General features: G+C 41.5%; 1 protein-coding gene across 4 annotated transcripts in view; it reads right to left on the bottom strand.

Moving 5' to 3' along the window:
• The window catches only part of SEMA4D (semaphorin 4D), a 190,787-nt gene that overhangs the window by 71,560 nt on the left and 104,741 nt on the right, over nt 1–14,486 (bottom strand). For all 4 annotated transcript variants that reach the window (XM_075549823.1, XM_075549819.1, XM_075549822.1 and 1 more), the window contains exons 6-8: nt 12,840–12,933; nt 11,400–11,513; nt 8,202–8,353 (exon numbers count right to left, since the gene is read on the bottom strand). In XM_075549823.1, the coding sequence (XP_075405938.1) occupies nt 8,202–8,353; nt 11,400–11,513; nt 12,840–12,933 (360 nt within the window). The remainder of the gene's footprint in view (nt 1–8,201; nt 8,354–11,399; nt 11,514–12,839; nt 12,934–14,486) is intronic.

Raw genomic sequence — 14,486 nt, 5'->3', positions numbered from 1 at the left:
ACTACACAAAAGGTGAAATATTTAGGAATAAACTTAACTAAACAAACAAAAGAACTATACAGAGAAAACTACTGAGCACTATTCCAAGAATGTAAAAAGAACCTATCTAAATGGAAGAACATCCCATGTTCATGTATTGGCAGGCTTAATATTATGAAAATGACAGTACTACTTAAAATAATCCACAGATACAATTCAATACCAATTCAAACCTCAAATAAATTCTTTAAAGAAATGTGAAACCTAACTACTAATTTCATGTGGGCAGGCAAAAGACCCAGGAAAAAGCAAAGCATTTCTTAAAAATCAAAAGCAAGTAGGATGCCTGGCACTGCCTGACCTAAAAAACCTTCTACATAGCCACAGTAGTGAAAATATCCCGGTACTGGTACAATGAGAGGTACACAGTCCACTGAATCAGAACAGAAAACCCAGACACACATGCATCATCCTACAGGCAACTAATTTTTGATAAAGGACCTAGAAATATCCAATGGGAGAAAGCCTCTTCAACAAATGGAGTTGGACAAACTGGGTTTCCATATGCAGAAGAATGAAACAAGACCCCTAACTTTCCACCTGCACAAAAATAAACTCAAGATGGAATAAATACCTAAATCTAAACCCCAAACTCTCAGGATCATCCAGGAGAAGGCTGGGACAAACTTAGGGGCCATATTGGAGGACATGACAGACTATACTGGAGGAGGCACACACAGCAGAAGACAAGAGATACGAGTGGACATGCCGAAATGACATCACTTATGCACATCAAAAGACTTCATTAGGAGAGTAAATCAAGAGCCCACAGATTGGGAAAAAATTTTACCAATGATACATCAGACAAAGGGCTAATTACCAAAATTTACAGAAGTCTATAAAAACTCAGTAAGAAAATAACAAGTGACCCAACTAAGAAATGGGAAAAAGGCATGAACAGACAGTTCACCAAAAAACTAAGGACACGAAAATGATGGTGGCAGCAATTGTACAATTATACTTGATCTAACTGAATAATGGGATGTTATAATATCTGTCAGAGCTCCCAATAGAATTCATTTAAAAAAAATACAAATGGCTAACAAACACATGAAATAATGCTAACCATGAGTGGCCATCAGGGAGATGCAAATTACAACCACAATGAAATATCACTTTACTCCTACAATGCTAGGCCAAATTAAAATAACAAACAGAAAGCAACAAATGTGGAGAGATTTATACACTGTTGGTTGAGTTGTAAATACATACAATCACTGTGGAAAAGGATACAGTGATATTTACAGCAATTGGGACTTAAAATCCCACACGATTCAGCAATACCACTACTAGGAATATACCCCAAAGAAATAAGAGACAGAACACGAGTGGAGGCATGTTCTCCCATGTTCACAGCAGCACAGTTCACAACAGCAAGAAACTAGAAGCAGGCCAAAACTTCAACAGTGGAAGAATGGATAAAGAAACTATGGTACATCCACACAATAGAAGACTCTACAACCCTAAAACACAATGATGAAAACAAGAAACACTGCATGATATGGAAAGACCTGGAATCACTCACAAACAGCCGAGTATTGCACGAGTTCACTGCTATGAGAAGAAACACCAATGAAACAAATCTTAGGAACCAATGCCTGAACAAAAGGGGAGTCATACATTACCTCCACACATGAACTCCTCAAGGCCCAGCTTGAAGGAGGAGACCTCACATTGTTGGGTCACTTTCTCAAGCGGGAAATGGGAGCTGACCATGCACTTGAGGCTATACAACATCAAGACAAGGCTGGGGCAAATCAAGGGCGCCCCCCCTAGGACTGAAAGGAAAGCCTTGCCAGAAAACCATGCTAAGAGCAGGTAAAGGAAATGTCCACATTTTGGAGGAGATGCTGATAGTTCGGCTGCTGAGTATGGTGGGCGAGAAGGAAAAATGAACTTCACATTGGGGTGCTAATCAATTGCTGTAGAGAACCTAGGGGGACAATGGACCAGATTTTATGTTCCTTGGTAGATTCTACAAATATGTTCCTACTCAACCCTTGGTGAACCATCCCCTGGACTAAATAGTATGATGACCTTGTTTGTTGACCACGCAGGCATCACGAAATAAAGTGGGCGCCATGCCAGATGGGCTTAACATAGAGATCCTGTTGAATGAACTAAGCCCTGCTCTGAAGTTGTGTGCACCCTAGAACTGAGGTATTCTGAAAGGAGAGGAAGCAGAGAGGGGGTGCCCATGACTACGGGAGTGGTGATCACTGGACCTTGGGGGGAATCCCCAGCTTGGGGGCTGTTTAATGGAAATGGACCCAGAATCATCATATATTTGATACCTCAATACCCCCCTCACAGTGACATGACAGGTTTTGATCTGTTGGTTAGGGAAATGCTCATGGAAAAAGTGATCCAGGAAGTTTTCCCCTAACACCTAGCCTCATACTTTGGATAAACAGAGCTCAAAAGAATGGGAGATCAAACTGTGTAGAGGGCAACAACTCATGGGCTGCGGCCCAAGGTGGATCAGTACTCATAACGACTCCTCCTACCGACAGTGTCTGGAATGCTGTGTCATTGGGAAAATTGATGTGATCATGCCAATTCTGTACTTTTTTATACATATGGGTTATTGTTTTCCTGCCTTTAGTTTTTAATAAATTTTTTGGGTTTATTTTTCCTCTTTAATTGATTATTTGCTGGTTGGTTTGCTGCTGGTGCTAATGTAGTAGGTCATGTGGGGTTTGATTTTGTCATAAGTCAACCACCAAAGAAAACTTCAGTCGTGTGTACTCCATGGACAAACAGATGGATTCTGGGCACCTATTTAACTCCAACCCCAGTACGAGTAGTTAGTTCTGGTAACATGTCCCAGCTCAATACTTGCCTTTATGATGATCACTGAAGATACGGGCAGTACAGCAAAGTATGGTGAAGAAGGCAAATGGTGATTGACTATCGATCACAATAGTGTCTGGGGTCTTAAAGACTTGTATTCAAACAAACAGCTATCTAAGTGAAGAGTCAACTAAGTCCATATGGAAGAAGCACACCAGCTTGTGTGATCCAAAGATGGCAAATACAAAATTCAAATATGATGAGGGAAAAGCATCAGAGCTTAAATTGTGAACACCCAATTTGGGGAAGGCTACGGAGAAAAGTGGTGACCCCAAACCCATCTGTAGAGTATCTAGTCATATTAAACTGCTGGCAGATCCCCTCTAGCCATACGCAAAGGTCTGGAACATCCTTACTATCAAACATAGATCATTGTAATCCTAATTAGGCTGGATAAAACTTGATACTTGGCCAGTTGACCTCCCTATAGACCCAAACTGAATTTGTTCCAGGTGTAAGAATTTATTACTTGTTCTTTTTTAAATATTGCTTTTAAAAATTTGTTTGTGGCTTTTAAAATATTGATAGAGGTCTTATCTGTCTTGCTCATTGTGGTATTTTTATCTTTATATTACTATTGTTTTGTCCTTACCACTTCATTCCATTTTTTGTTCTATATTGTTTTTGTTGGGTTGACAAATTTATGAAGCACAGGAGTGGATTCATAGAGATAATAAATTATGCAAGGATTTGTAGGGGATATAGAAGGGGTAGGGGGAGATGAGGACAGTGAAGGGATTTGGGGAGTAAACAGGGAATAAAGGCGGGAGAGGGAGGGCGCACTAGAACTGAACATGACGACACAGCTCATTTTAAAGGAGATCTAGTGAAGCGGGAAGAAAATGTTCTGAAATTGATTATGATAATGATTGTACAGTTCTTCTTGACATGACTGAACAATTGAATTGTATGATGTGGATTATGTGCCAATAAAACTGGAAAAAACAAAATCCAACAATTAAGCTAGATAATGAGCACTATTGGCAATTTGGTATTGTAGTTCCTTTTCTCTTTTTTGGTAGTCCCTTTTCATGACTACCTACATTATGTGGTCTTCGATGGCAAAGTTCATATTTATTTCTCTTGAGGGAAATAATAAAATGAAAAATGGCTTTTAATGGTCAATAAGTAAACAAAATAATAAAAATATCATGGGATTATTGTAATTGAACAAAAATATAAAAAATAAAATCACCTTTTGAGTGGTTATCCCTGCTCTTTGGTAGTGTTATTTTGTGCATACATGTTTTCAGTGGGAGCAGGGAGGGCACTAGAGAACAAAGTAGAAAAGAAGGAGGAAGGGAGAAAAAGAGGCAAAGTGTTAAGCATGAGTACAGATTATTTCTGTACCCAGTTGAACATACAATTAATTGCCTCCCAGAGGCCAGCAAGGCAAGAGGTTTGGCTGGCTGGGTTGTCTCAGAGGCGGGGAAAATTGGACTGTGCTGGGAGGAGCAGGGTCCCAGAAGCAGCTCATGCCACTGGCAATAGAGGCCTATACCACTGGTCATAGAGGCCTATACCACTGGCAATAGAGGTCTATACCACTGGTCATAGTGATCTATACCACTGGTCATAGAGGCCTATACCACTGGTCATAGAGGTCTATACCACTGGTCATAGTGATCTATACCACTGGTCATAGAGGCCTATACCACTGGTCATAGAGGTCTATACCACTGGTCATAGAGGCCTATACCACTGGCAATAGAGGTCTATACCACTGGTCATAGTGATCTATACCACTGGTCATAGAGGCCTATACCACTGGTCATAGAGGCCTATACCACTGGCCATAGAGGTCTATACCACTGGCCATAGTGATCTATACCACTGGTCATAGAGGCCTATACCACTGGCCATAGAGGTCTATACCACTGGCCATAGTGATCTATACCACTGGTCATAGAGGCCTATACCACTGGCCATAGAGGTCTATACCACTGGTCATAGAGGCCTATACCACTGGCAATAGAGGTGTATACCACTGGTCATAGTGGTCTATACCACTGGTCATAATGGTCTACACCACGGCCCATAGTGGTCTATACCACGGCCCATAGAGGTCTATACCACTGGCCATAGTGATCTATACCACTGGTCATAGAGGCCTATACCACTGGTCATAGAGGTCTATAAAACTGGTCACAGAGGTCTATACCAATGGTATAGTTGAGTTTGACAAGAGTTGCTGCTCTTCCGTGGTAAGAAACACGGGCCTACTTATCTTTAAGTTGAAATTCTTGCTGCCAAGAACGTGCAGGATAGTCCTCCTAGTGTAACTCCCCTGGCAGTTGCTGAAGAGATTTTCACACGCTTGTCATCCGGCAGCCGTCTTCTCTCACCTCTTAAAGGTTGCATTTTCCTTCTCATTTGTTTCAAGGAATTTTTACATTTCATTCCTTATTTCTTCAATTATTCATTAGTTTTTAAGCAGGGTGCTGTTCAACTTCTCTGTATTTGATTCCACCCCCTTCCTTATCTACATTGTTGTCTAATTTTATAGCATAGTAGTCTGAGAAAATGGTGTGTAATAAGTCGGTGTCTTTAAATGTTTTATGCCTTTCTTTCTGGCCTAACATGGTAGATTTGGGAGATTGCTCCATTTGCAGTGGAAAAGAATGTACCGTATATACTCATGTATAAGTCGAGTTTTTCAGCACATTTTTCATGCAGTTTTTGTGGTAAAAATGAGGTGCCTCAGCTGATATTCATGTCAGCTTATACTTGAGTCTGTATGGTATATAGTGTACTGTTGTGAGGGGAATGTTCTGTATATATTCAGAAGGTCAAGTTGGTTAATTCTGTGGTTTAGTTCTTCTGTGTCTTCATTGCATTTGTTTCTCAATGTTCTAGTGTGGTATATTGAAGTGACCTACTATTCCTATTTTTTTAAATTACAGAATTGTCTATGCGCTCTTCCACTTCATAAGAGTTGGTATAACTTGAATAAATAATCAATTTATACTTAATGTCATTATTTTAATGTATGAATTTAATGGTGCCATTCTGCTGTTGTTTTTCCTCTTTGTTCTTAGCATACTTTTTTTATACAGTTATTTTTGTTTCTGAAATTTTTGGCATATTTTTCCTTCACGATGATCCCTTTTTTATTTTGATAGAGTTTTTCTATTTTCTTTGAAGCTACTTTGTTATTTATTATTTTCTACCCAAGTTTAAGGCTGTTTTCTCTTGTGAGCTATTTGACTTTCTCTCCATTCAAGTATTTGTGTTTGTAAACTTTTCTCTTTACTTAGTTTCTAATTTTCTTCCTTGAAGAATTACCTCTCTGGCTCCCTAGTCTCAGTCCTGGAGGTCTGGTTTATTGGAGTCCTGCCCAAGTGTGTTGAGTTCTGGGTTGTCATATCCTCCACGTTGACCTCAGACTGATGTGCTCTTCTAGATTCTCTGTTCAAACAATTCCCCTTTGTATTTTTTTGGAATGTTGGTTTTGCTTTCACAAATTCATTTAATACAGTTTTATCTGAAATGTCCATATTTCCCCCTCACATTTGAGGAATAATTTTGTTGGATATAAGATTTTTGGCTGGCAGTTTTCTCTGCATAATTTTATATATGTTATCTCATTGGCTTCTAGTCTATAAAATTTCTGCTGAAAAGCCTGAATGTATTCTTATTGCTTTCCCGTAGAAAAGAAAAGTCTTTTTCCCTGTTGTTCCCTTGTCCCTGGGTTTGTTAACACCACTTCCTTTCCTCCACCTCCTCCTCTCCCATGTCACATTGGAACCTTAGGTTCGGTTGTTTTTTTCCTTCAGTTTGTTTATCCTATCTTATCTAAATAAACCTGCAGAGATAATAATATGCACAAAAACAAGACAGAGCAAAACAAAGCAACAAAGATAACAAAACAACAGCAACAAAAAATGACCAAAAAAAGAAAAAGCCTGTAAATAGTTCCAGGTCTGTTTGTTGACCTTTAGGAGTATTTTCCCCGTCCTGTCTGATGGGGTGCCACACCCTGGCCCCAAAGCCCATTTTTGGTATTCCCTTGGGACTTTCTTGCTCTGCTCCCCTTGCTGTTCTGTTGCACACCCTTAGTGTTTTGCCTCAGTGTGGTGGTGTCAGATCGGGCACAGTTCCCACACTGTGCCTCCAGTGTTGTCCCCTGTAGGGCTATGGGTCAGTGTGGAATGTCTTGTCTCATAGTGGGGCTGGCCATATGGCTCTCTCTGTGTGTTGGCTGCTCTAAGTCAGGATATCAACCTCAAGGCTTGGTGAGCCAGGATGTGTTCCACTCTCTCTTCGTCCCCCTTCATTTGCTCCTATGTGCTCAGATCAGACATGCCCCTCTCCCTTAGCTATAGCTTCAGTGCCTCTGATCTGAATACATTCTTCTGGGGGCAGGGGCAACTGTCCATGTACTTGAAATCGGGGCCAGCCCCTCAGACCTCTCTAATGGCTCCCTGCCGTTATGTTGCACTCATATCTTGGAGCTCCTGGTTGAAGTCTGGTCGCTCTTTCCTTGTGGAGATATAAACAATACCATCCCCTTGGGTGGATTAGCTGTTCACAGTTTTAACCAAGTAATGTAGAAACTGCAATTTCACCATGTGCCTCTTTCAATCAGTTTGGAGGTGTAACTTTACAATTTTAGAGTTCCACTTTAAAATGGCCACCCAGACAGATGTATTACAGAAACCGTTTATGACAATAGAAAACCAATGCAGAGGAGAAGAAAGTGGGTGAAGGGAGACGTCGGTGTAAGACATGACAGTGTAAGACATGACAAAATAATAATAATTTATAAATTATTGAGGATGAGGGAGGGAGAGGTAGTGGGGAGGGAGGGGAAAATGAGTCGTTGATACCAAGGGCTCAAGTAGAAAGTAAATGTTTTGAGGATAATGATGGCAACAAATGTACAAATGTGCTTGACACAATGGATGTATGTATGGATAGTGATAAAGATTTGTAGGAACCCCTGAGAAAATGATTTAAAAAACAAAAAAAAAAATAAAATAAAAACCGAACAAACATTAACTTCATATGGCTTGGTGAAATTTGAAGACAAAATGACCCAAAGTGAGTCACCTAAATGTAAGGATACCAGTCACCCTTCCATGGGTGCCAATATGTCCCAGCCTCCAAGAAAAGGGCCATAGTTAAACCCGAAGTGCTATTTCACATGGCAAGCCTTCCAGCAAAACGTCGATCATTGAAGCAAAGAATAAAGTAGTAAATACATCCATATTGCAGGTAAAGGTTAAAGTGAGTAAAAGCTTTGACTTTCAGATATGCCATTGACGTAGGCTAGGACTAAAGAAAATGAAAACTGAATGGTATCTTACCTTGCATACTCTCGCTATCCTTGGGATCATCAGCTTAAAAACAAACTCATATTCCACAGATACCTCCATGAAGAAGAAGTACACCTTGTCATCCTCACCCTCGGTGTCACTGAAGTTCCTTCGTATGACATCTGCGAAGACAAAGCTGGGCTCTGCAGAGGAGAAACAGCCCTGAGTTATCTGTACACGCCAAACTGTATACTGCCCAGCCACCAGACTTAATATTGGTATCATGTCAATATCCTGCAAACTGATCCACAGATTCAATGCAATCCCTATAAAAATCCCAACATTGTTATTTGTAGAAATGGGAGAGCCAAGCATCAAATTCTTAAGGAACTTGAAGAAAGTAGAAGGACTCCCATGTCCCAATTTCAGAATGTATAGTAATCAAAGCAGTCTGGTGCCAGTATAAGGATAGATAATGAAATGTCATCAAAACAAGACTCTGCTCCAGGGCACCTGGGGCACATCTAAAGGCGTATGGGCCATACTCTCGCCTCTAAAGTGCAGGAATGATGACAGTTATGAGCCACTGGGTGTGCTCAGTCTACTCTCCTCAGCCTCAGAGCGTCTCACAGAGACATCCCTGAGAAGCTAGCATGAGTTTCCTTACTGTCAGCCTTGAGTCCCCAGGGAGCCAGTCCCAATGTCCATAGAGACTGTCAGGGGAGCCAGCCTCTAAGAAATCATCACAGGCCCGGCAGTGCAATTGCACAACTATGACGTATAAAGATTATAGTAAATGCACAGAGAATAAGAGAGCTAGGAGAGAGAATAAAATGAAGGAGCCAGGCACATTTAATGGTGGCATGCTCACCTCAACCCCACTTGATGGTCCACATGGAGATCCAGAAATCAGAGAGGAGTATGAGGGAGACTGATTTATTTCTAACCAAAGCCTAAATATACTTGGGGGCGTGCAAGTACCTGATTATAGGTAATGACCTACATCACAGGAAGGGGTTGTAACAAAGGCAATACAGTAATGGGAGGGGAACAATCTTGGGGTACATACGCAATAGGAAGAAGAGGGATCGGGTACACATGACACGATAGGCAGATCCTAGATTCAAGATGGAGCAAAGTCTTGATTGTCCTTGAGCTGGAGACTTGACTCATTCTAAGCTTTCTATGGAAAGGAATCTACTGCTCTTAACAGCAGGGAGTGAGACCCACTTATGGTGGGATACACAGGAGTGTCTGCTTGCTCTGGATGGCTAAAATCCTACAGGGAGAATATCTCTAAGCATCTGGCAAACAGCCTCTTAGATTAGGCATATATTTGGGGAAGACAAAGCTTGGGAAAAGTTTTTTTATGTCCCACAAGAGGCTATCTACAAAACATGCATTTTCTATTTTTTATTAATCATTTTATTAGGGGCCTCTTACAAATCTTATGACAATCCATCCTTCATTTGTATTAAGCATACTTGTATATATGTTGCCATCAACATTTCCAAAACATTTTCTTTCTACTTGAGCCCTTGGTATCAACTTCTCTTTTCTCCCCTCTGTCCCCCCTCCCTCCCACCCTTGTGAATCCTTGATCAATTATACATTATTGTTGTTATTTCATGTCTTACACTGTCTGTTGTCTCCCTTCACTGACACTGCTGTTATTGGTCCCCCCTGGGGGATGGGCTATATATCCAACTTTGTGATGGGTTCCCCCTGCTCCCATCATTGCCCTACCCTCATGATGATCACTACTCCCACTACTGTTCCTAAGGGTTTTATTTGTCCTGAATTCCATATGTCGAGAGCGCTTATGTGTACCAATGTATGTACACTGGTCTAGCCGGACAAAATATGCATTTGCTGGCTTAAATAATAAGCCCTCCAGCCAACAAATCCAGACATGCAGCAGCTCTGTCTCCTTGGCTGCTTCATGCTGAGGAGTGGTCAGCTGTCCCTGCTTCTCTGGCCACAGTTTTTGGCACCTATACCAAACCATCCTGCCCCTTGAGAGATTAGGAGGCATCACACCTAAGGGTCCCATGGGCTGGCACCCACAAGCAAAGTTCCAAAGGAGTAGGTATGAGCCCTCTACACCTTGAAAACTAGACTCTACAATACACATGTTTTTTGGAGGCAAGAAAGAATTGAACTCTGATCTGATAAGCCATTTAACGTTGTCCACAGAGAATAATGCCAATCTGTATTTACTCAGCACTTCAATATCACCCATCCCGATAACACATCCCAATCGGATTCATTTGAACAAGGCTTAGTTTCAGACTCTCACTGTTAATACAACCTTCCAAACAAGTCAATTTTAAGGGGGAACATTACTTAGAACAATGCCTCAGTAGAGGAGAAAAACAGACACACGTTCTTGGTCTTTGGTTCACATAGCTCCACACAGTGGCAGACGTGTTCCTAATACACTGAGGACCTGCCACCCGGTCTTCTGAATCAACGGGTGCTTCTGCAGCCTACCAACCTGCACCAAGGGTGACATAAGGCATTCCTTACAATCAGTGGATGAGCAAGGGATAGCTTGCTTACAGTTCTGGTTTTGGAAGGAAGCCTCCCACAATGGGCAGGCACCACCCAAAGGGAATGTCGGCAGCACTACAGCCCTTTTCTGGAGAACTTTGGACAGTTCACCTGGTTGTTCATTTGACTTAGATGGAAAAATGGCCAGATGTGTGATTATGTATTGACTCATGGGTTGTGATAAATGGTTAGGATTGGCCGTCAAGGGCTTAGAAAGAACATATTTGGAAACTAGATGATAAGGAGTCGTGGGGACGAGGTGCATGGTCAGATCTCTCTGCATAGCCAAAGTGAAGACATTTGTAGCTCATGTGATGTTTACCAAAGGGTGACTTATAGTAATCAAGTGGAAAGACTGACAGATGCATTCTATTGAAAATAGCCTCTTTCCTCAGTCACTCCTGACATTACCCAGTGGATTCATGAACAAAGTGGTGAGGGTGGTAGGACTGTAGGTTATGTATGGACTCAGCAACATAGATTTCAACTTACCAATGCTGATTTGACTACTGCCACTGTTGAATGCCTAATACTTTTCCAGCAGCAGGAACCAACACATTGTCCCTTCTGCACTGAGCTACCCACCACAACCTCATTCAGAGTCAGCAAAAGGAGACATAAACGGGCGCACTTCCATTGGCAAGGAAGTAATCATGCATAGAAATGCACTTTCAGTGACCAGCTTTTGGTTCTTACCATTAAGCCAAGGTATTGCATACTCGGTTCTCAGCGGACTTTGGGAAGAATGGCGGGAGATGATGGGTTCACTTCCCAAAAAGTTATATGATGTGCCGGAGTAAAGATCTCCATCTTCATCAGCCCAGGGAGAAAGAGGATAAGTGAATAAGCATCTCAGGTTGTGGCATCAGTACAGGAGACAAATTGCTCAACACATTTTGCTAACATACTAGCCAAGTTATATACAATCTAAGAGCTTCATGTAAACTCCTCCTGGAGCTATGGAGACCATGTTCCCTCCTGCCTCTGCTTCTTCTTTTTGATATGGATTTTGTGTTGTCTTTTATGAGCAAACACTAAACATAATGAAGCACTTCCAGCATCCATGAAAACAATTGTAAACATGACAGTAGGATCCTCAAGCTATTCTCAGCAGGATGTGTCTCAGCTATAAGCCCCTACTCAAGCAGAAACAATCTACTCAGCATTACCATACAACCAACAACACCCACACAAAGTACTGATGTAAACTAATGTTCCCTGTGGTAGTTATATCATCTGTCAATTTGTGAATGGGTGGAGTCTAGCCTGTCAATTAGGTTGCAGCTTGATGACCTCATTTGGAAGCACTATGGAGATAAATAGCTCACTAGAGGGGAGACCCACACTCTCTGCTTGTCTCCCTGTGAGACATTCCTGTTTACAAGCCACATAGAGCCAAATTGATGGAGCCCGAGCCCTGGAGGACCATATGGAGACCCATGCCAGCACTGACATGCTTCCACTGCCACGGGATCCATGAGACTTTCCACCCACTGGCCTGTGATCGTCCTGCAATTGGAATCTGAAGAGGAATTTATAGACTGGTATTGGACATATAGGCTGATATCGGATTTATGGACTTGAAGTGGACTGGGCTGGGATGTTTTCTTAATATACAATTGCTCTTGTCTATAAAGCTCTTTCTTATATATATATGAGTATCCCTGGATTTGTTTATCTAGTCTACCAAGACTAACACATTCCTAACAAATTCAACTCTAGATCGTGATAGCAGGTAAGTTATACTTTTGAATAATAAATTAGGGAATATGTGGAGCCAGAGTCCCTTGGTGTTGCAAACCGTTAACATACTCAGCTGATAACAGAAGGCTGGAACCTGGAGTGCACCTACACATGGCTCAGAAGAGAGGCCTGATCATCTACTTACAAAGCACCAGCCATTGAAAACTGCATGCAACACAGTTCTACTCTGACACGCCATGAGTTGGGGTCAACTGATGGCAACTGGTATATGTGAAGTCACATGTATCTTTTGTGAAAATGGTTAACATCAAATTGAAGCACAGAAAAAGAGTAATGATAGACAAAAAGGAACTGGATACACTGTTTTGTATCTACAACAAGACATCAGACGCATCATCTTTGGTACAGAAAGTCATGAGAGGCGAGACTCACCAACCATAATAGAAGAATAGCTCTGCGCTGGGTCAAAGGGACACTTTGCTTTGCCATCTTCATTCTTCCCCAGAAAGGTAAAGGAGGTTAAGCTCTATAGTAACCATTGAACAAAAAGAAAGTGTATCACATTTCTGAAGTTACTTAATAATAATGCTTCTTCGTACTATTTAATTTTACAGACTCATTATTCCTAGAAGAGCAAACATGGGAAGGGCCAGATGAAGGCCATCCTTCAGAGCTGCACCCGGTGTTCCTCACTTAGGTTTGGAAGGCATCTCTTCCATGCACCTGCTGTAATACACTGGCCATGCTATTCACAATCCAAGAGCCTCAGTTTACTCATCTGTAAAGTGGAAAATGGGGAGCGGACATTGAGTGGAGACCCAATGCCCATCTGTAGACAATTGGATATCCCCTCACAGAGGGGTCACAGGGAAGACATGAGCCAGTCAGGGTGCAGCACAGCACCAATGAAACACACAACTTTCCTCTAGTTCTTAGGTACTTCCTTCCCCCCACTATCATGACCTCAATTCTACCTTACAAATCAGATTAGACCAGAGCATGCACACTGCTACAGATAAGAGCCCGCAACACAGGGAATCCAGGAGAGATACCCCCCACCCCAGGACCAACAATGAGAGTAGAGATACCAGGATGATTAGGGAAGGGTTGGGGGAGAAACAGGGAATCAATCACAAGGATCAACTTATAACCCCCTCCCACAGGGATGAACAATGGGAAAGTGGGTGAGGGACAACGGAGGATGATGCAAGCTATGGAAAAAATAATCTATAACTTATCAAGGGTCCGTGATTGAGGCAGGTGGACGAATGGGGAGGAAGAAATGGGGAGCTGATATCAGGGGCTCAAGTGGGAAGAGAATGCTTTGAAAATGATGATGGTGGCATATGTGCAAGTGTGCTTGACACATTGGATGAATATATGGATTGTGATAAGAGATGTAAAAGCCCCCAGTAAAAGTATTTAATGAAAAACAATTAGGAAATGACTGCTAATGTTCTAGGGCAAACCAAAATCAGGAAGCACTTGGGCAGCCCATGCATGGAATTTTATGTTTAAAGACAACATTTCAAAATGTTAGGAGAACCTGAGTGTTCAATAAGTAGAAAACAAAAAATAAAACCGGTAGCAAAAACGACAAAAAAGCTGAATTTGTACCATACTCTCCCCATCAAAACATACTCCAGGATGGATCATTGTTCCGAATATAAAGAAGGAACCCACAGTACATTGAAGGAAAACGTAGCAAATATCTCAATTTTGGTATAATCTTTCTAAATCTGACAAGAAAATTTTAAACTATACAAGGAAAAAATGAACATATCCAACAATTTAAAAACTAGGAAGTTTTTGGTTTGTTTTTGCCAGGAAAAAAAAGGAGATAAAATTGAATAGCAAGCAATACACGAGGGAAAATGCTTTCAGGATGACAGATGAAGTATTTACATCCCTCCACAAATGTACAAACAAGTTGAATACATGAGTAAGAAGAGTAGGAGACTTTAATACACCAATTTCCTGGAAAGATAGAACATCAGGAAAGAAAGTCAACAGAGACAGGACTAAATAACTCAATCAGCCAGCTCGATCTTCTAGAGCATTCACCCCGGGGCTGGTTCT

Source organism: Tenrec ecaudatus, chromosome 5 (assembly GCF_050624435.1).
Source record: "Tenrec ecaudatus isolate mTenEca1 chromosome 5, mTenEca1.hap1, whole genome shotgun sequence".
Classification (NCBI taxonomy): domain Eukaryota; kingdom Metazoa; phylum Chordata; class Mammalia; order Afrosoricida; family Tenrecidae; genus Tenrec; species Tenrec ecaudatus.
Note: the sequence above shows the minus strand (reverse complement) of the source record. Positions and strands in the feature narration are given on the sequence as shown.